We start from the raw sequence: 23,883 nt of genomic DNA on the forward strand, positions 1-23,883 counted from the left end.
ATGATGCGCCAAATGTTTTCTATGGGTGAAAGATCTGGACTGCAGGCTGGCCAGTTCAGTACCCGGACCCTTCTTCTACGCAGCCATGATGCTGTAATTGATGCAGTATGTGGTTTGGCATTGTCATGTTGGAAAATGCAAGGTCTTCCCTGAAAGACACATCGTCTGGATGGGAACATATGTTGCTCTAGAACCTGGATATACCTTTCAGCATTGATGGGGTCTTTCCAGATGTGTAAGCTGCCCATGCCACACGCACTAATGCAACCCCATACCATCAGAGATGCAGGCTTCTGAACTGAGCGCTGATAACAACTTGGGTCGTCCTTCTCCCCTTTAGTCCGAATGACACGGTGTCCCTGATTTCCATAAAGAACTTCAAATTTTGATTTGTCTGACCACAGAACAGTTTTCCACTTTGCCACAGTCCATTTTAAATGAGCCTTGGCCCAGAGAAGACGTCTGCGCTTCTGGATCATGTTTAGATACAGCTTCTTCTTTGAACTATAGAGTTTTAGCTGGCAACGGCAGATGGCACGGTGAATTGTGTTCACAGATAATGTTCTCTGGAAATATTCCTGAGCCCATTTTGTGATTTCCAATACAGAAGCATGCCTGTATGTGATGCAGTGCCATCTAAGGGCCCGAAGATCACGGGCACCCAGTATGGTTTTTCCGGCCTTGACCCTTACGCACAGAGATTCTTCCAGATTCTCTGAATCTTTTGATGATATTATGCACTGTAGATGATGATATGTTCAAACTCTTTGCAATTTTACACTGTCAAACTCCTTTCTGATATTGCTCCACTATTTGTCGGTGCAGAATTAGGGGGATTGGTGATCCTCTCCCCATCTTTACTTCTGAGAGCCGCTGCCACTCCAAGATGTTCTTTTTATACCCAGTCATGTTAATGACCTATTGCCAATTGACCTAATGAGTTGCAATTTGGTCCTCCAGCTGTTCCTTTTTTGTACCTTTAACTTTTCCAGCCTCTTATTGCCCCTGTCCCAACTTTTTTGAGATGTGTTGCTGTCATGAAATTTCAAATGAGCCAATATTTGGCATGAAATTTCAAAATGTCTCACTTTCGACATTTGATATGTTGTCTATCTTCTATTGTGAATACAATATCAGTTTTTGAAATTTGTAAATTATTGCATTCCGTTTTTATTTACAATTTGTACTTTGTCCCAACTTTTTTGGAATTGGGGTTGTATATACTTCTTGGATTTGGTCATTGGTTATGAAGACATATGGCTTGATTCATTTTCCTCCTCACATGGCATGGTCCTTTTGGACACTTCACAAGTTTCTCTCTAATATTTCTATCTCATTTATATATTTATATGATGATTCTATATAATCACATTTTTGTTCTACAGGGTCACATGCTTATTTCTCTCTCTTCAGGTTTCATATCTGCACTAACCAAATATGATGTGTGAAATGTGAAAATTAAAAAAAACACCAGACTACACAACTAGTTTTCAGTTGACTGACAAGCTCCCCTCTATTTAACAGCTGTTTATGCTACAACACGTGTATGAAGATCGAAGCGGGTACTACACCAAAAATGTATGGTTTTGATGGTACCGGTTAAGGCAAAGACTACTGTTCTTTCATAAGCACATGTGGAAATCTTAATTCAGTCTTGACAGAACCAGGGTGGTAAAGTTCCTTTGAGGAAGCTTTACAGATGGATGCAGAGTTGTTCCTAACTGCTGAAGAAAGATGGAAGAGGTTGCTAGGTTGGTCTCAATGCAAAGTACTACACTTAAGCAGATTGGTTTATATATATATATATATATATATATATATATATATATATATATATATATATACACACACACACACACACATATATATACACAACCCCGATTCCAAAAAAGTTGGGACAAAGTACATACTGGGTGTCCGTGATCTTCGGGCCCTTAAACGGCACTGCATCACATACAGGCATGCTTCTGGATTGGAAATCACAAAATAGGCTCAGGAATATTTCCAGAGAACATTGTCTGTGAACACAATTCACCGTGCCATCCGCCGTTGCCAGCTAAAACTCTATAATTCAAAGAAGAAGCCGTATCTAAACATGATCCAGAAGTGCAGACGTCTTCTCTGGGCCAAGGCTCATTTAAAATGGACTGTGGCAAAGTGGAAAACTGTTCCGTGGTCAGACGAATCAAAATTTGATGTTCTTTATGGAAATCAGGGACGCCGTGTCATTTGGACTAAAGAGGAGAAGGACGATCCAAGTTGTTATCAGCGCTCAGTTCAGAAGCCTACATCTCTGATGGTATGGAGTTGCATTAGTGCGTGTGGCATGGGCAGCTTACACATCTGGAAAGACACCATCAATGCTGAAAGGTATATCCAGGTTCTAGAGCAACATATGCTCCCATCCAGACAACGTCTCTTTCAGGGAAGACCTTGCATTTTCCAACATGACAATGCCAAACCACATACTGCATCAACTGCAGCATCATGGCTGCATAGAAGAAGGGTCTGGGTACTGAACTGGCCAGCCTGCAGTCCAGATCTTTCACCCATAGAAAACATTTGGCGCATCATAAAACGGAAGATACGATAAAAAAGACTTAAGATAGTTGAGCAACTAGAATCCTACATTAGACAAGAATGGGTTAACATTCCTATCCCTAAACTTGAGCAACTTGTCTCGTCAGTCCCCAGACATTTACAGACTGTTGTAAAGAGAAAAGGGGATGTCTCACAGTGGTAAACATGGCCTTGTCCCAACTTTTTTGAGATGTGTTGTTGTCATGAAATTTAAAATCACCTAATTTTTCTCTTTAAATGATACATTTTCTCAGTTTAAACATTTGATATGTCATCTATGTTCTATTCTGAATAAAATATGGAATTTTGAAACTTCCACATCATTGCATTCCGTTTTTATTTACAATTTGTACTTTGTCCCAACTTTTTTGGAATCGGGATTGTATACACACACACACACACACACACACACATTATATTATATATATCATTATCTCTAGCCACTTTATCTTGTTCTACAGGGTCACAGGCAAGCTGGAGCCTATCCCAGCTGACTACGGGCGAAAGGCGGGGTACACCCTGGACAAGTCGCCAGGTCATCACAGGGCATATATGTGTGTGTGTGTGTGTGTGTGTGTGTGTATGTATATATATATATATATATATATATATATATATATACATATATATATACACACAGTGCCTTGAAAAAGTATTCATACTTGGACTTTTTCACATTTTTCCACCTTACAACCACAAACTTAAAAGGTTTTTATTGAGATTTTATGTGATAGACCAACACAGAGTAGCACATAATTGTGAAGTGAAATGAAAATGATAACTGGTCTTCAAAATTTTAAACAAATAAAAATCTGAAAAATGTGGTGTGCATTAGTATTCAGCCCCCCTGCGTCAATACTTTGTAGAGCCACCTTTTGCTGCAATTACAACTGCAAGTCTTTTGTGGTATGTCTCTACCAGCTTTGCACATCTAGTGTTATGTTCCCAAATTGTCTAGGGGAAAAAATGAGGACATAGACAAAAGAGGTAAAAATAAGCGACAGACTTCTCACAGAACGTTTAAGGGGAGGTTTATTTACATAAAAGAAAATAAGGAAATGAATACAAAAAAACCCCGAAACACAAACAAACAAGCTAAAGCTCTCCCCCCCCGGGTGACATCACCGCCAGTGGCTTTTAAAGGCTGAGCACCAAATACCAGCCAATCCTGTGCTGCTCTCACCAGACTCCAGGTGGTGGTAATTTGGGCCCATCAGCCACCCACGGGATCTGCAAGAGTAAAACACAAAACAAATCAAACAAGAAAAATATGGGGTCGTAACACTAGACACTGAAATTTTTGCCCATTCTTCTTTGCAAAATAGCTCAAGCTCAACCAGATTGGATGGAGAGCGTCTGTGAACAGCAATTTTCAAGTCTTGCCACAGATGCTCAATGGGATTTAGGTCTGGACTTTGACTGGGCCATCCTAACACATGAATATTCTTTTATCTAAACCATTCCATTGTAGCTCTGGCTGTATGTTTAGGGTCATTGTCTTGCTGGAAGGTGAATCTCCTTCCCAGTCTCAAGTCTTTTGCACCCTCCAACAGGTTTTCTTCCATGATTGCCCTGTATTTAGCTCCATCCATCTTCCCATCAACTCTGACCAGCTTCCCTGTCCCTGCTGAAGAAAAGCATCCCCATAGCATGATGCTGCCACCACCATGTTTCACAGTGGGGATGGTGTGTGCAGGGTGATGAGCAGTGTTAGTTTTCCGCCACACATAGTGCTTTGCATTTAGGCCAAAAAGTTCAACTTTGGTCTCATCTGACCAAAGCACCTTCTTCCACATTTTTGCTGTGTCCCCTACATGGCTTCTTATGCCTGTCTTTCAACAATGGCTTTCTTCTTGCCACTCTTCCAAAAAGACCAGATTTGTGGAGTGTATAACTTATAGTTGTCCTGTGCACAGATACTCCCACCTGAGCTGTGGATTTCTGCAGCTCCTCCAGAGTGATCATGGGCCTCTTGGCTGCTTTTCTGACCAGTGCTCTCCTTGCTCGCTCTGTCAGTTTAGGTGGACGGCCATGTCTTGGTAGGTTTGCAGTTGTGCCATACTTTTTCCATTTTTGAATGATGGATTGAACAGTGCTTCTTGAGATGTTCAGAGCTTGGGATATTTTTTTAATAACCTAACCCTGCTTTAAACTTCTCCAGAACTTTATCCCTGACCTGTCTGGTGAGTTATTTGGTCTTCATGATGCTGTTTGTTCTTCAGTGTTCTCTAACAAACCACTGAGGCCTTCACAGAACAAGTGTATTAATGCTGAGAGCAAATTACACACAGTAGGACTCTATTAACTACAACCCCAATTCCAAAAAAGTTGGGACAAAGTACAAATTGTAAATAAAAACAGAATGCAATAATTTACAAATCTCAAAAACTGATATTGTATTCACAATAGAACATAGACAACATATCAAATGTCGAAAGTGAGACATTTTGAAATTTCATGCCAAATATTGGCTCATTTGAAATTTCATGACAGCAACACATCTCAAAAAAGTTGGGACAGGGGCAATAAGAGGCTGGAAAAGTTAAAGGTAAAAAAAAAGGAACAGCTGGAGGACCAAATTGCAACTCATTAGGTCAATTGGCAATAGGTCATTAACATGACTGGCTATAAAATAGCATCTTGGAGTGGCAGCAGCTCTCAGAAGTAAAGATGGGAAGAGGATCACCAATCCCCCTAATTCTGCGCCGACAAATAGTGGAGCAATATCAGAAAGGAGTTCGACAGTGTAAAATTACAAAAAGTTTGAACATATCATCATCTACAGTGCATAATATCACTATCTAAACATGATCCAGAAGTGCAGACGTCTTCTCTGGGCCAAGGCTCATTTAAAATGGACTGTGGCAAAGTGGAAAACTGTTCTGTGGTCAGACAAATCAAAATTTGAAGTTCTTTATGGAAATCAGGAACGCCGTGTCATTCGGACTAAAGAGGAGAAGGATGACCCAAGTTGTTATCAGCGCTCAGTTCAGAAGCCTGCATCTCTGATGGTATGGGGTTGCATTAATGCGTGTGGCATGGGCACCTTACACATCTGGAAAGACACCATCAATGACGACGTCTCTTTCAGGGAAGACCTTGCATTTTCCAACATGACAATGCCAAACCACATACTGCATCAATTACAGCATCATGGCTGTGTAGAAGAAGGGTCTGGGTACTGAACTGGCCAGCCTGCAGTCCAGATCTTTCACCCATAGAAAACATTTGGCGCATCATAAAATGGAAGATACAACAAAAAAGACCTAAGACAGTTGAGCAACTAGAATCCTACATTAGACAAGAATGGGTTAACATTCCTATCCCTAAACTTGACCAACTTGTCTCCTCAGTCCCCAGACGTTTACAGACTGTTGTAAAGAGAAAAGGGGATGTCTCACAGTGATAAACATGGCCTTGTCCCAACTTTTTTGAGATGTGTTGTTGTCATGAAATTTAAAATCACCTAATTTTTCTCTTTAAATTATACATTTTCTCAGTTTAAACATTTGATATGTCATCTATGTTCTATTCTGAATAAAATATGTAATTTTGAAACTTCCACATCATTTCATTCCATTTTTATTTACAATTTGTACTTTGTCCCAACTTTTTTGGAATCGGGGTTGTAATTAGGGCCCGAGCCCTACTGGGCGAAGGCCCTATTGTTCTTGTAAGAGTTCACTATTCTTCTTCTTCTTCTTCTTCTTCTTTATTTTTCTCCGCTGTTGGGCCATTTTCGGGGCGCTTGCCATGGGCGAAAACGCGCGAAATTTGGCACCAGTTCCGAGAATTGCCACCGCTACTCAGAACCAAAAGCCCAAACTTGGCCGGGGCTCAGGGCCTCTATAGCGCCCCCTAAGTCGTTGTGATTTTGGCCTCCCGCATTATGGTGCCTGGTTGCCATATAGTTTGTAGTAGTGGCATGCCATTTGGTACGCATATGTATCTCACTAGGCCGGACAAAAATGTAATGCCAATGCATTAGCCACGCCCAACAGGAAGTGAGGTAATTTCACTTTTGTGCGAAATGCATGGCCACGAAGAGGGCGCAACTCCTCCTACACCGTTCATGGGAATGTCACCAAAATTGATACACATCATCTAGAGACATGGCTGACAAAAGTTACTAAATACGTTTCACGTAGGATAAACCGTTCAGAAGTTATACGTCAATCAATTTTCACTTCAAAATTTTAAATGCTTAAAACTTCATAACAAATCTTCTAATTGCTCAAAACTGCTCACACTTCACACGCACATCACGCATTGGGCTTCTGACATGTTACCCAATTTCTGTGATATTTCGCCACTGGGGGCGCTATTTTGGGGCAAAAATTCCAGTCTTTCCTCAAATTTGATCAAACTTCACGGCCACCCTCTTACTACCTCCCATGTCATGTATACCACATTTTGGGAATTTTCGTCCATGGGGGGCGCTGTTTCTGGCCGACGCAATTTCTCCAAAACGGGTTTTTGGTAAATAATTCCATAATGCTTTTCCTTCACACCACTACCTTGTGATAGTACGTTGCTGTTGTAGACACTTATTTTTCCATCTCATTATCGCTCATGTACAGCATAGCGCCACCTACTGACATGGGAAAAACCACAACATTTATTCTTCAAAAATCTATATCTCATCTTCTATTTAATCAATTGTCATCAAACTTCATACGCAAACTCTTCGTAGCTCACCTGACATTTACGCCAAATTTTGTGCACTTTTGCCCATGGGGGTGCTGGTTATGGCAGAAATGATATTGCAGCTTCTGATTTGTCAAGCTTGGCAAGCAAACTCTTTACAAGACCCTTTTTGGGGCGCTTGCCATGGTCGACTACGCTCGAAATTTTGCCCCTTTTTCTTGGACTGCCACCGCTACTGAGAACCATTATTATTAGGCCCCGAGCACCGTCCAGTGCGAGACCCTATTGTTGCCATGTGTCCAATTCTGTGCTTTGTCGCCATTGTGGGTGTAATGTCTCTTGCCGAAGAAGCTGTGGAAGGTTTTTCACGGGGACGCATGCCCCCGCCCCCCTTGGCCGCTGGTGCGAGGGCCCGTCGAGGCCGCTTGCGGCTTTAATTAGATGACTTCTGAAGGCAATTGATTCCACTGGATTGTATTTAGAGGTATCAGAGTACAGGGGGCTGAATACTAATGCACACCACATTTTTCAGATTTTTATTTGTTTAAAATTTTGAAGACCATTTATCATTTTCGTTTCACTTCACAATTATGTGCTACTCTGTGTTGGTCTATTACATAAAATCTCAATAAAAAACTTTTAAGTTCGTGGTTGTAAGGTGGAAAAATGTGAAAAAGTTCAAGGGGTATGAATACTTTTTCAAGGCACTCTATCTATCTATCTATCTATCTATCTATCTATCTATCTATCTATCTATCTATCCACACACACTAGTGTAGTACAACTCACTCTCCATACCAGAGGCACTCGAAACTGCCAAACAGCGACTAACAGCTCTGGCCACCCGGTTGAAGAGATACACCAAGGAGGGAGAGGCCAGGAGAATAAACAAGCTGTTCTCCACTGAACCAGCCAAGGTGTACTCTCAGTGGCAGGGGAACAACAACCGGTCAGACCCACCAAGAGCTGAGGTGGAAAAATACTGGAAAGACATATGGGAAAGAAAGGCATCACACAACACCGATGACCAATGGTTAGTGGACCTAAGAGCTGACCACAGCAACCTCCCAGAACAAGAACCAGTAACCATCTCAATGGCAGACGTCCAAGAAAGAGTGTCAAAGATGAAGAGCTGGACAGCACCAGGCCCCGATATGATCCATACGTACTGGCTGAAGAAGCTAACTGCACTCCATGAACGCCTCGCAGCACAGATGAACCAGCTGCTGAGGGATGAGACCCACCCAGAATTGCTAACCCAAGGCAGGACAGTCCTAATCATGAAGGACCCCCAGAAGGGACCTATCCTATCCAACTACCGGCCAATTACCTGTCTCTGCACAACATGGAAGGCCCTGTCAGGCATCATTGTGGCAAAAATGAGTAAGCATGTGGCTCAATACATGAGCGAGGCACAGAAAGGGATTGGCAGTAACACCAGAGGAGCCAAGCACCAGCTACTGGTCGATAGAACAGTCGCCCAAGACTGTAAGAAGAGACAGACCAACCTGTGCACTGCCTGGATTGACTACAAGAAAGCCTACGACTCAATGCCACACACATGGATACTGGAATGTCTGGAACTGTATAAGATCAACAGGAACCTAAGGACCTTCATACAGAACTCAATGGAAATGTGGAAGACAACCCTAGAGGCCAACTCAAAACCCATTGCCCAAGTCAACATCAAGTGCGGCAGATACCAAGGAGATGCGCTATCACCACTGCTGTTCTGCATAGGCCTGAACCCCCTCAGTCGGATCATCACGAAGAGTGGCTACGGGTACCGATTCCGTAGTGGGGCAACAATCAGCCACCTGCTCTACATGGATGACATCAAGCTGTATGCCAGGAACGAGCGAGAAATAGACTCGCTGATCCACACCACCCGGATCTACAGCGATGACATAGGGATGTCATTCGGATTGGACAAGTGTGGCCGGATGGTCTCAAAGAGAGGCAAGATGATCCGGACTGAGGGGATTGACCTACCAGAGGGCAACATAGGTGATATCCAAGACAGCTACAAGTACCTTGGCATCCCACAGGCTAATGGAAACCATGAAGAGGCCACAAGGAAGTCAACCACAGCCAAATACCTCCAGAGAGTAAGGCAGGTCCTGAAAAGTCAGCTGAATGGTAAGAACAAGGTCCGAGCCATCAACATGTACGCACTACCAGTCATCAGATACCCCGCTGGTATCATAAACTGGCCAAAGGAGGAGATAGAAGCCACAGATATCAAGACTAGAAAGCTTCTCACCATGCATGGAGGGTTCCACCCCAAGTCCAGCACCCAGAGACTATACACTAAGCGGAAAGAGGGAGGCCGAGGGCTAGTGAGCGTCAAGACCACAGTCCAGGATGAAACATTGAAAATCCGAGAATACATCAGAAAGATGGCCCCAAAGGATGAACTGCTAAGTGAATGTCTCAGGCAGCAGAACCCTGATGAGAGTGCAGAGGAGGAGGAGGAACAGACAACCTGGAGAGACAAACCCCTACATGGCATGTACCACCGTCAGATAGAGGAAGTGGCTGATATCAAGAAATCCTACCAGTGGCTGGATAATGCAGGACTGACAGACAGCACAGAGGCACTAATCATGACAGTACAAGAACAGGCCATAAGCACAAGAGCCATCGAGGCCAGGATCTACCAGAGTAGATCAGACCCACGATGCAGACTGTGCAAAGAAGCCCCTGAAACAGTCCAGCACATAGTAGCAGGGTGTAAGATGCTAGCTGGATCAGTGTACATGGAGAGGCACAACCAAGTGGCTGGGATAGTATACAGGAACATCTGCAACCAGTATGGAATAGAAGTACCCAAGTCCCAATGGGCCATACCACAGAAGGTGGCTGAGAACAACAGGGCCAAGGTTCTGTGGGACTTCAGCTTCCAGACTGACAAACAGATCCTGGCTAACCAACCGGACATAGTGGTGGTGGACAAAGAGCAGAAGAGGGTGGTGGTGATAGATGTGGCGATCCCAGCTGACGCCAACATCAGGAAGAAGGAACATGAGAAACTTGAGAAGTATCAAGGGTTGAAAGAGCAGCTGGAACAGATGTGGAAGGTCAAGGGTTGCGTGGTCCCTGTGGTAGTGGGGGCACTTGGGGCAGTAACCCCCAAACTGGGAGAGTGGCTCCAGCAAATCCCAGGAACAACATCTGAAGCCTCAGTCCAGAAGAGCGCAGTACTAGGAACATTGAAGATACTGCACAGAACCCTCAAACTCCCAGGCCTCTGGTAGAGGACCCGAGCTTGAGGATGACATGGATACCACCCCCCTGCCGGGGGTGAGAAGGAGATTTTTATATATACACACACGGGCGGCACGGTGGTGTAGTGGTTAGCGCTGTCGCCTCACAGCAAGAAGGTCCGTGTTCGAGCCCTGTGGCTGATGAGGGCCTTTCTGTGCGGAGTTTGCATGTTCTCCCCATGTCCGCGTGGGTTTCCTCCAGGTGCTCCGGTTTCCCCCACAGCCAAAGATATGCAGGTTAGGTTAACTGGTGACACTAAATTGACCGTAGGTGTGAATGTGAGTGTGAATGGTTGTCTGTGTCTATTGCTGCTTTTCCACTACCAACGCGGCTGAGTTGGGCTGAGCTGTGCCGTGCTGAGTTGGGCTGAGTCGAGCTGAGTGGGGCTGTTGGAGTTGCATTTCGACTACAACCGCGCTGAACCGTGCTGGCTGGAAGTGGGTGGACACATTGGGTGGAGTTAGCGAAAGTGGGTGGACGTCACATGATGTCGTTAGGCGGCGCAAACAGTGACATCAGTGATCTTTTAAGCGGTAGTCTCACGACCCGGATAGTAAACAATAAACATGGAGTCGTTAGTGTAGGTATCATGCCGCCATCTTGTGTCAGAACTACAATTCCCAGGCAACTTCCGTGTGACCTATGTCACATGTGGGCGGGATCATCTACGTCAGTCCGCCATGCGCACATAAAACAATGGGACAACGCTTCCATTTTTGTCTCTCGCGTCCGGTTTTCAAGAGAGCTAGATGCACCAAAGGGATGCTCTCCACCCAAAAAGACGCCTTCTTTCTTGCAAGATCCATCACTCAGTGCGATTTTCTTTCTTACCCTTGGCAAAGGTAAACTCTAGAGTCGCGCGATCTTTAAACTCAACCTGAGTTACAACCGGTTTACTTGCATTAGAAGTGACGTCACGACTGCAGCCCAGGCAGTCAAAAGTTAAGAAGCGATTGAATCCTTTTAACTCAAAAGCGCTGTGCATCTGATTCTGATCAGAGACTTTTCTTCACGAACGCTGAGGTTCGGACCAAGAATCCTCTGCTTTCCACGGGAACCACCCTAGTGCTCCGCTGGACCCGAAAGTTTTCTACGCCTCCATCACGAGCGGCTCACGTGCTCCCATGGCGAGGCCCGAAACTACACCGGCGAATAGTTCTTCATATCTTGCTAAAGGCAGGATTAAGTAAGATTTTGGCATTTGGGCATAATTAGGATAGTCTTAGGAATTTGCTTTTATTTGAAATAGTGTGAATTTAAACCCAGGTTTATCTGTTACACTGTTAGACACGCAGCGTGTTGATTTATTTTGGTTCTATGTTCTCTCAATTGTTTGATAGGTTGTGCATGCTCCTGCTCTCTCTCTCTTATTCTGACTAACACTAATTTCCTTATCATACATTTTGACCTTATCAAGGTTTCAGTGAGTTGGTAATGTTATGAGTGTGGAATCTTTTTGTTACTGAGAAAACACGTGCTCAACAGGCCTGACCAGGCCTGATACACTTTAGATAGCTTCCCTTTGTCTTTAGCGACACGTGCTCAGTAGGCCTCACCAGGCCTAACAAACACACTTTAGCTAGGCCATAGGGGCCATTCACAAACACACACTAGCAACACAAGGCTAATCTAGGCCTCCACCACATGTAGTTAGCTACACGAGGCTAAACACATGGTCAAGTCCTTCACACACACACACACACACACACACACACACACACACAAGCACACATTAGCAACAGAGCTAATCCTTTGTTCTATTTAGATAACATTCCTTTGTTTGAGCTAGCAACAAGCTAGGCCACACACACACACACACACGTGTGTATATATATATATATATATATATATATATATATATATATATATATATATATATATATATACACACACACCTCACTGCTTGTATATATTGATTTATTATTTTTATCTTTGTATAATAAATTCATTTATTAAACAAACTGTTTTATTTGTGTGAACAACAATATGAAGTCCCCAATCTCCCTCGAATTCAAAAGGGTGCATATAAAAGTTATGTAATGTGGTAAGTGATTGTAATAATTTGGAAATATACCATAATCTAGATGTTTGGTAATTTATTATTAAGCACCAGGATTAATGGTGTGATTCACTAAATGATTCACTAAATGATTCATTGAACGATTCACTGAACGATTCACTAAATGAGACTGATTCTATGGTATGATTCAATTCAAATGAGTCAAAGTAAACGATTCAATGGGATTGATTCATTTTAATTATTAACCTTCAAAATTTAATGAGACTGATTTAATGAGATTGATCACTTAATTAACTGATTGCACCCACATTAGTGTTGCTGGTCTTGGTGCTGTGGCTTGTTGTCACCGACAACGCCAACAGATACTGGCAAGAGCACATAGATGAGGCGAGGCGCATAAGCCTTCATAATTCTCATAATTCGTAATTCTTCTTCTTCCGGGTTTACGGTGTTTACATATCCCAGCATGCTCGCGGGGCGTGTGTGGGCATGTGAGGACACGCCTCCTCACCAATCAGTGCACAGGGGAGTGTCTCCTCACGCCCCTAGCCCCACTCGGCTCGGTTTGGCTCTCTTCAACCCTACTCCAAAACCGTACGAGTTTTATGCCGCTTTTCCACTACCAACGCGGCTGAGTTGGGCTGAGTCGTGCCGTGCTGAGTTGGGCTGAGTCGAGCTGAGTGGGGCTGTTGGAGTTGCATTTCGACTACAACTGCACTGAACCGTGCTGGCTGGAAGTGGGTGGACACATTGGGTGGAGTTAGCGAAAGTGGGTGGATGTCACGTGATGTCGTTAGGCGGCGCAAACAGTGACATCAGTGACCTTTTAAGCAGTAGTCTGACGACCCGGATAGTAAACAATAAACATAGAGGACATGGAGTCATTAGTGTTGCTGGTCTTGGTGCTGTGGCTTGTTGTCACCGACAACGCCAACAGATACTGGCAAGAGCGTATAGATGAGGCGAGGTGCATAAGGCTTCAGAAATTCTCATAATTCGTAATTCTTCTTCTTCCGGGTTTATGGTGTTTACATATCCCAGCGTGCTCGCGGGGCGTGTGTGGGCATGTGAGGACACTCCGCCTCACCAATCAGTGCACAGGGGAGTGTCTCCTCACGCCCCTAGCCCCACTCGGCTCGGTTTGGCTCGCTTCAGCCCCACTCCAAAACCGTGCGAGTTTTGGGTGCTAAGCAGGGCTGAAGCGAGCTGAGTCGTGCTGCTCTAAGGTAGTCGAAACGCGAGCCGTGTCAGGCTGAAGCGAGCTGAAGTGAGCTGAAAAAGGGTAGTGGAAAAGGGCCATTAGGTGCTAAGTAAGGCTGAAGCGAGCTGAGTCGTGCTGCTCTGAGGTAGTCGAAACGCGAGCCGTGTCAGGCTGAAGTGAGCTGAAGTGAGCTGAAAAAGGGTAGTGGAAAAGGGCCATATGTGTCAGCCCTGCGATGACCTGGCGACTTGTGTACCCCGCCTTTCACCCATAGTCAGCTGGGATAGGCTCCAGCTTGTCTCCGACCCTGTAGAACAGGATAAAGCATCTAGAGATAATGAGATGAGACATTGTGTGTGTGTGTGTGTGTGTGTGTGTGTGTGTGTGTGTGTGTGTGTGTGTGCATTCAAAACTGGATAAAGATATTCTGGAAGGTAAAAACAAAATGCCATTTATTTTTAGAAAAAAAAGGATAATTTCTGCTCCTCTAATGAATTTATGAACACTTTTTTTTTTGTATTGTGTATAAAGTACCATGGAATATTAATTTAAACTACACTCTGATGAACTGATTGCAGTGAAACAGAAGGTGATCTTGGGCATCTACCCAGTGTAGACTTTATATGTTGGGTAAGCTGAAGTATAATTATAGTCAAAATCAATAAGAAATGATTGCAGAAATCATTTTCTGCAGATTATTAAAGAATATTTCATGCTGGACCCAATGTACTGTACGCGATCAACGTGATTAACGTTGAATGAGGAAAGATGCAACAATTACACTGAACTTGATATGATTCCTATTTACAATTTATGGGGTTCTAAAAAAACAACAAAAACAACCCTTCTATTTACTTCCGTGCTCAAACAGATCATCTCTACTCAGACACTTTGGTAGCCACTTCTTATGGTAATTGTTGTCCAAGCAGTGCTTTATTAATTCATTTTCAGTAACTGCTTTATCCTAGTAAGGTTTGCAGTGGGCTTGAGACTAGGATATTCACCCTGTATGGGACACCAGTCAATCATAGGGCACCATGCACATATACCCCTAGGGGCTGTTGAGAGAAAATGATCAAACCGGGAACCTTGGCGCTATAAGGCACTAACGCTACCTACTGTACCTCTGCCTTCCAGATCAGCTCTTGTTGGAATTCAAAAGGTCACCACTACCAGCTCATTTCACACTAAAATGTCAAAATCTAGAATCAAAGAGAAACACTGAAGGGTGGTTTCCTAATTTGCTTTTCAGAACACTAAGAACAGCAGACAAAACTTATAGAACAGTGCTAAGCAGTGCTAAACCAATATAAAATTCCATCTGGTTTGTAAATATGACCGGGGGGGAAACCCCAACACGCACACACACTGATCAAACATAAAATTAAAAACATTGACAAGTGAATTACATTGATTATGTTGTTACAATGGCACCTGCCAAGGTGTGGGATATCTTAGGCAGCAAGAGAACAGTCAGTTCTTGAAGTTGATTTGTTAGAAGCAGGAAAAATGGGCAAGTGTAAGGATCTGAGTGACTTTGACAAGGGCCAAATTGTGATGGCGACCTGACTGGGTCTGAGCATCTCCAAAATGGCACATCTTGTGGGGTGTTCAGTGTATGCAGTGGTTAGTACCTACCAAAAGCAGTCCAAGGAAGGACAACTGGTGAAGCAGCAACAGGGTCATGGGTGTCAAAGGCTCATTTATTTGCATGGGGCATAAAGGCTATCCCATATGGTCCAATCCCTCAGAACAGCTAGTGTAGCACAAACTGCTGAAAAAGTTAATGCTGACACCTTTCTGTTTTAGCCAGCACTATCTTTTTCAGCAGTTTGTGCTGATATTAGCAAATTTTGGCACAATTCATTATGAGTGCTAAAGCATGCAATCAGAATATGCTGGGAGACACTATGACTACAGAAAATCAAGTTAAGGTTCCATCACACCCTAACCAATACTTTGTTTATTCTAAAAGGTGATGTTGAAATCAGTGGGACTTACTGAGATAACCAAATACAAACCTCGATCTGGAGCAGAGCTTCTTCCCTTTGGCGCAGGACCTCCACATCCTCCTCACTGATCTCAGACAGGAACGCTTGCTGGTCATCTCCTCCCATGGTATCTGCTGACCCAACCAGTGGATCCTCACACAGCTCACTGGTTGGTGTCTGTTGACTCTGCAGAGGTACAGTGGGGAAAACAAGTATTTGATCCCTTGCTGATTTTGTTGGTTTACCCACTAAGAAAGACTTGATCAGTCTGTAATTTTAATGGTAGGTGTATTCTAACATGTGGAGACAGAATATCAAAAAGAAAATCCAGAAAATAACTTTTAAATATCTATATTAATTTATTTGTATTTTATTGAGAAAAAGAAGTATTTGATCCCCTAGTAACCATCAAGAGTTCTTGTTAATACAGACAAGTTAGACTCTCCAAATTACCTTGTCACCTAAATTGAAGACACCTGATATCACTAATGACTTGTATAAAAGCCACCTGGCCACAGAATCAATCAGTTTGTCAGACTCCAAACTCTCCAATATGGGAAAGACTAAAGAGCTTTCTGTGGATTTAAGGGAGAAGATTGTAGACCTGCACAAGACCGGTATGGGCTACAAAACCATTAGCAAGAAGCTGGGTGTTAAGGTGACAACTGTTGGTGTAATTGTGCGCAAGTACAAGACTCACAACATGATCATCAATCGACCTAGGTCTGGGGCTCCAAACAAGATCTCACCTCGTGGGGTTTCCAGGATCATGAGAACGGTGAGAAATAGACCTAATACAACACGGGCAGAGTTAGTGGATGATCTTAAAGCAGCTGGGATCACAGTCACCAAGCAAACAGTTGGTAACACTTTACACCGCAATGGTCTAACATCTTGCAGTGCTCGCAAAGTACCCCTGCTTAAGAAAGCACATGTGCAGACCCGCCTGAACTTTGCCAATGAACATCTGAATGACTTGGAGAGTGACTGGGAGAAGGTGTTATGGTCAGATGAGACCAAAATTGAGCTTTTTGGCATCAATTCAACCCGTCGTGTCTGGAGGGAGAGACATGCTGCTTATGACCCCAAGAACACCATCCCCACTGTCAAGCATGGAGGTGGTAACATTATGCTTTGGGGGTGTTTTTCTGCACAGGGCACAGGGCTATTTCACCATATCAATGGGAGGATGGACGGAGCCATGTACCGTAAAATCCTAAGTGAAAACCTCCTTCCCTCTGCCAGGAAGCTTAAAATGGGTCGTGGATGGGTCTTCCAGCAGGATAATGACCCAAAGCATACAGCCAAGGCAACCAAGGAATGGCTGAAGAAGAAACATATCAAGGTCATGGAGTGGCCCAGCCAGTCTCCGGACCTGAATCCTATAGAAAATCTATGGAGAGAGCTGAAGCTCAGAGTTGCCAAGTGACAGCCACGGAATCTTGATGATTTAGAGGTCATTTGCAAAGAAGAGTGGACCAAAATTCCTCCTAATATGTGCAGAAACCTGGTCATCAACTACAAAAAACGTCTGACCTCTGTGCTTGCTAATAAGGGGTTTGCCACAAAGTACTAAGTCCTTTTGGCAAGAGGGTTCAAATACTTATTTTCCTCAATAAAATGCAAATAAATTAATACAAATTCTTTAAAGTCGATTTCTTGATTTTCTTTGTGATATTCTGTCTCAGCATGTTAGACTACACGTACCATTAATATTACAGACTGATCGAGTCTTTCTTAGTGGGTAAACCAACAAAATCAGCAAGGGATCAAATACTTGTTTTCCCCACTGTAAATACCCCATACACATGCGTACAGATAAACACACACACACAAAATACTTTTTCATCATATGTTCTCAAACTGCTTTCTGTCAACAATGACACATAACATACTCTGAAAAATCAGTAACACCATAATCAGTGGATATTCTGATGCAAAACCTAGGAAATCATTGCTGCAGAGTGACAAAAAAGTGTTTTTCCATTTCCAACTAAAATGCACAAATGCATAACTTTTAAAAAAAAATAACTTTAGTTAGACTTTGTTAGGCAAAACTCTAAACTAGACTGAAGATCCAATATCTTGTATGGTTACTGAGAGAGCAAAGTTGATCTGCTAATTTTTTCTAATTGCATATGTATGACACAAGATGCCTGAGGCAAGTTATTGTTTTTGCTATTCACTGGATGACTGACTGGATGATTCATTGTATTCCATTTCCTCCATCTCAGAATTAACACCGCTAATAGACTACATCTCATTCCAGCGCAATGACACTCTGAACAGCACCATCTCCTCTGGGCTAACCACCCTCTAATGATACTGTTATCATTCTACTATGGGAGCTAAATATTTACATATTTACCATAACCTGTTAATAATATAGAAATTGATGTACATTTTACCAACTCCTCAATATACCTGCTTTTTTCTGGATTGCATCCACAGAATGTTTTTTTAAATGCTTCTAAATGCTTCTACTTCAGGTTAGGGATATACCAGTATAATTATTCAAAATCTTTTGCAGGAGGATTTCTTTGATTGTGTAAAACCACAGGTTTAAAAAAAAAAAAATCACTGAGGGCTTGTTTGCATTCTGATTTTGTTTGCCTGTGCTCTGTTTCAATCTCAGCATTTATAAAGCACTTTGCAACACAAACATGCAATTTGAACCAACAAAGAAATACTAACAGATAAAACTGTACTGAAATGAAGTGAAATCTCTGTTGGATTTCCAAAACACATTCCAAGGCACTAGAAAGTATCAAATCTGGCATCTAGCTTTTTACTAGCTAAAGATAATTTCCACAGGTATTTCATCAATGAACAAACATGTGAATTTCTAAATATGATTTTAACTCAGTATTAAACTTTTCTTTCACTTATCACTCTCCATTTATTAGTTTTACATAACCTAAAGGCAAAACCAATTTTCCCTTGCCTTAGATGAATTCAGGTAGCCAAGAAATGCCTGGGGTCTAAATTTAGCTTCTTTAATATTACACTGGCTAGTGTATTAAAGCATATGACCAGCAAAATATATATTTACAACACCAAATCAGAACAAGTTGGGGTGGTATCTTGAAGTTGAAATTAAAACTGAAAACATGGACTTGTAAATAATCTTTGACCTGAATTGCACTCAAAATAATACAACAGCAAACTGATGTTTTACCTCATGAATTCCATTTTTTTCCAAAATAAACACTTCTGGCGGCATGGTGGTGTAGTGGTTAGCGCTGTCGCCTCACAGCAAGAAGGTCCTGGGTTCGAGCCCCGGGGCCGGCGAGGGCCTTTCTGTGTGGAGTTTGCATGTTCTCCCCGTGTCCGCGTGGGTTTCCTCCGGGTGCTCCGGTTTCCCCCACAATCCAAAGACATGCAAGTTAGGTTAACTGGTGACTCTAAATTGACCGTAGGTGTGAATGTGAGTGTGAATGGTTGTCTGTGTCTATGTGTCAGCCCTGTGATGACCTGGCGACTTGTCCAGGGTGTACCCCGCCTTTCGCCCGTAGTCAGCTGAGATAGGCTCCAGCTTGCCTGCGACCCTGTAGAAGGATAAAGCGGCTAGAGATAATGAGATGAGATAAACACTTTTTTCAATTTTGATTCTTGCAACATTTCAAAAAAGTTGAAGTAGTAAACGTTTACGACTTTATAATGCTGCTATTCCTTCTCACAACACTTAAGATGTTTAAGGATTGAGGACACCAAGTGATGAAGCGTTTCAGGTGTTACTTTGTCCCATTCTTCCTGTAAACAGGTCTTAAGGTGTGCAACAGTACGGGGTCAACATTCTCATATTTTGTCATTTCAAATTTGCCACACATTTCCTACTGAGGACAGGCACCCTGTTCTTCCACAGCCATTCCTTTGTAATGTGTGCTGAATGTGGTTTTGCATTGTCTTGTTGAAATATCCATGGAAAAGATGTTGTCTTGAAGGCAGCATATGTTGCTCCAAAGTCTCAGGATACTTCTCTGCATTAATGCTGCCATCACAGAAGTGCAAGTTGCCTTTGCCAAGAGCATTGACACAACCCAATACCATGACAGACCTTGGCTTTTGGACTTGTTTCTGGTAACAGTCTGGATGGTCCTTGTCATCTCTGGTAGGGAGCACACGGCATCCATTTAAAAAAAAAAAAAAAAGAAAAAAAAAGCACCTGGAATACTGATTCAGCTGACCATAATACATGTTTCCACTGTGTGATGGTCTATCCCAGATACCTCTGAGGCCAGAGAAGTCGACAGCACTTCTGAACACAGTGAACATAAGGCTTACTTTTTGCACAGTAAAGTTTGAACTGGTATTTGTGGACTGCATATCAGTCTAGACCAAGCCAGGCTGTGTACTGTCTAACCTGGGGTTAGCCATTGGAGGGTTTTTTTTTTTGCCCCCCCGTTTACTTGTATGGTTGGTTTGCTTACTTGGCTGTTTGTTGAGTACTGGTACTTTCAGCAGAATATTACATGAAGTATTATTCTGTCACTTGTTCAGTTGGTACTAGAACTTTCTTGTCGAGAAGTTCAGCACTTCCTGTACCTGACTTTTGCAATTGTCGTATGTCACTCTGGAGAAGACCATCTGCTAAATGTCATGTAATGTAACTCAGTATTGTAGCGCTTTATAAAGGATTGCCAAAGTAACCCCAAGCCCATGTGGTTATATCAGCTATAGACAAATGTCAGTTCTTGATGCAGTGCTGTCTGAGGGAATAGTGATCACAGGTGTTCTGCTGAAGTTTGTGCCCTTGCCCTTTACACACTGAAATTTCTCCAGATTCCTTGAATAGTTTAATTATATTACACACCATAGAGGGTGAAATATACAAATCCCTTTGTAGCTTTCTTTGAGGAAGATTGTTTTCAAACATTTCAATAATTTTCTCATGTATTTGTTGACAAACTGGAGATCCTCAGCTCATCTTTGCTCCTCAACTTCTAGGCCAAGTGAAAAAACAAGTCAAAGTAAATTGATAATCACTGCTTTCTTTTTCTATTTGCGTTTTCCATCCCATCCCAACTTTTTCTGATTTGGAGTTGTGTATATATGTATGTAGATTTGTACAAAAATAATGAAGTAAAATGATAACAGCACTGCTATAATTACATGCTGTATAAATATCAATCATTACAAAATAACAAAAATAATCATAAAGCAAATGATTACGATTAAAAAAAAACAACTTTTTTTTTCATTAAAACACAAAATTGTTGCCCGCAAAGCATTAAATCTTTCATGCCTATTTAAAAATGTGAAATGCTGCAACAACTATAAAGTAAGACAAAAGCAAAGTTTTTTTTTTTTTTTTTTTTGTGTGTGTGTGTGTGTGTGTGTGTGTGTGTGTGTGTGTGTGTATTCATGTAATAGCTAACTAGAGAGGCCTTCTGTATGTTTGGGGTAAGGCAGTTCCACTGTCTGGGGATATAAACACAAAAAACATCCTCATGACCTCTTTTTGCTTTTATACTTGGAACAGAAGATAATCCTGTTTTTGATGGTATAACCACTCATCACCCATTAAACACAATTAATATTTGGAAGACTGTAAGTGTCCAGAGTATAGAAAATGCTTCATTAACAGAATAACTGAATGAAAAAAAGAGTCACTATTTTCTGGAATGAATTTCTGTTCTGCTTGATGGATCACTTCTCGCTAGATTAAAAGCTCAGTGAAAATATAATTATCTCCTGTGTTACATATTCTAAAATGACACATACAGTGACTTGCAAAAGTATTCATCCTCCTTGGTGTTTGTCCTGTTTTGTCACATTACAAGCTGGAATTAAAATTGATTTTTGGGTGGTGAGCACCATTTGATTTATACAACATGCCTACCACTTTAAAGGTGAAAATTGTTGTTTTATTGTGACACAAACAATAATTAATATGAAAAAAAAAAACAGAAATCTGGAGTGTGCATGGGTATTCACCCCCTTCCGAATGAAACCCCTAAATAAGATCTGGTCCAACCAATTCACTTCATAAGTCACATAATTAGTTGATTAAGATCCACCTGTATGCAATCAAAGTATCACATGATCTGTCACAAGCAATCTGTTCTGGAAGGACCCTGACTCTGCAACATGAGAACCAAGGAGCACTCCAAACATGTCAGAAACAAAAGTTGTGGAGAAGTATAGCTCAGGGTTGGGTTATAAAAAATATCCCAAACTTTGACTATCCCAGGGAGCACCATTAAATCCATTATAGCAAAATGGAAAGAATATGTCACCACTACAAACCTGACAAAAGAAGGCCACCCACCAAAACTCACAGACCAGGCAAGGAGGGCATTAATCAGAGATGCAAAAAAACCACCAAAGATAACACTGAAGGAACTGGAAAGGTCCACAGTGGAGACGGGAGTATCTGTCCACAGGACCACTTTAAGCCATACACTCCACAGAGCAGGGTTTTATGCAAGAGTGGCCAGAAAAAAAAAAAAAAAGTCACTGCTTAAGAAAACATGGTTGGAGTTTACCCAACAGCATGTGGTAGACTCCCCAAACACATGGAAGATGATTCTCTGGTCAAATGAGACTAAAATTGATCTTTTTGGCCATCATGGGAAATGTCATGTGTGGCGCAAACCCAACACCCTGAGAACATCATTCCTACAGTGAAGCATGGTGGTGGCAGCATCATGCTGTGGGGATGTTTCTCATTTGCAGAGACAGGAAAGATGGTCAGGATTGAAGGATGACACTAAAGATGGATGGCACTAAATACAGGGCAATTCTGGAGGAAAACCTGTTTGAGTCAATTGAAGGTTTGAGACTGGGACGAAGGTTCATGTTCCAGCAGGACAATGGGCCTAAACATACTGCTAAAGGTACACTGGAGTGGTTTAAAGGGAAACATTTAAATGTCTTTGTAAGACTTTGAGCGGGGGGTGGTGCACAGAAGTACGGCAGGCCAGAACTGAGTTGTCAAAAACTCTTTTATTGTGTTACTTTTCAGTCACACACACAAATTCCCAGTCACCCAGACACACGCACACACACATTAGTCATCTGGTTCGGGAGAGAGCTCCCTTCCTTCTCTATCTCCCTCCTTATATAGGGTGCGGTCACTGGGGGAGACAGACAAACACAGGTTAATTGACATCAGGTGTAGTGATTCTGCCACTTACCTTCCCTGACTCCGCCCTCCAGTCACAGACCGACGCTTGACCATGCCCCCGCTGCCACAGTCTTGAAATGACCTAATCAAAGCCCAGACCTCAATCCAATTGAGAATCTGTGGCATAATTTGAAGATTGCTGTACACCAATGAAATCCATCTAACTTTGAGTTGGAGCAGTTCTGCCTTGAGGAATGGGCAAAAATCCCAGTGGCTAGATGTGTTAAGCTAATAGAGCCATACCCCAAGAGACTTGCAGCTGTAATTGCAACAAAAGGTGGCTCTACAAAGTATTGACTTTGGGGGGGTGAATACTTATGCTCACTCCAGATTTCTGTTTTTCCATCTTAATTATCCTCCTCCCAAATGAAGTTTGGTGGGGGATATAGACATGTGTTCCATCCATCCGTCTGCCTAGTCACATTTTCATTTACGGGCCATATCTTTAAAACTACTGAAGATATCTTCATTAAGCTTTGCCTACATATCAAGCAACACATGAACTGGTGCCTTTTGTTATTTTGGATTTTTGAAAAAAAAAAGTATCTTTCAAATTTTTACATAAAAAAAATAGATTTTGACTTAGTTTCTAAGAGCAATGTTCGTTTCTGGAGCATATATCCAAAACTATTCCTGATACAGATTTGAAACTTGGTATACATGTTAACAAGTTGATGTAGATATGCCTTTTCATACTAAGAAATTTGAGAAATTTTAATTTTTCATGTTTCCATGGAAACAATTTCAGACTTAGTCTCTCAGGTTAATCTTAGGGGTAGGTTTTGTTTCCGGAGCAGAACTTGAAAACTATGAATGGTATGGTCTTGAAAATTGGTATATGTATTGATTAAGTAATGTATATGTGCCTTTTGATACTAAGAAATATGAGAAATTTTAATTTTGGCTCACCTGGACCAAAGGTCCGGTGGGCTTATGCCATGGGCTGCTGAGGTCAGTGTAAAGAGGTAGGGTTGGTTTCCTGCAGCAGAACTTGAAAAATGTGACAAATAATATCTTGAAACTTGGTACAGTATATACAATAGTTGGT

At 42.2% G+C, this 23,883-nt stretch overlaps 1 protein-coding gene across 4 annotated transcripts in view; it reads right to left on the reverse strand.

Annotated features, from left to right (window-relative positions):
* tsnare1 (T-SNARE Domain Containing 1) overlaps positions 1-23,883 on the reverse strand; it is a 437,024-nt gene that overhangs the window by 212,667 nt on the left and 200,474 nt on the right. For all 4 annotated transcript variants that reach the window (XM_060920699.1, XM_060920698.1, XM_060920697.1 and 1 more), the window contains exon 8: positions 15,737-15,892. In XM_060920699.1, coding sequence (XP_060776682.1) covers positions 15,737-15,892 — 156 coding nt within the window. The remainder of the gene's footprint in view (positions 1-15,736; positions 15,893-23,883) is intronic.

The sequence above is a fragment of the Neoarius graeffei genome, chromosome 5, assembly GCF_027579695.1.
Source record: "Neoarius graeffei isolate fNeoGra1 chromosome 5, fNeoGra1.pri, whole genome shotgun sequence".
Lineage (NCBI taxonomy): Eukaryota > Metazoa > Chordata > Actinopteri > Siluriformes > Ariidae > Neoarius > Neoarius graeffei.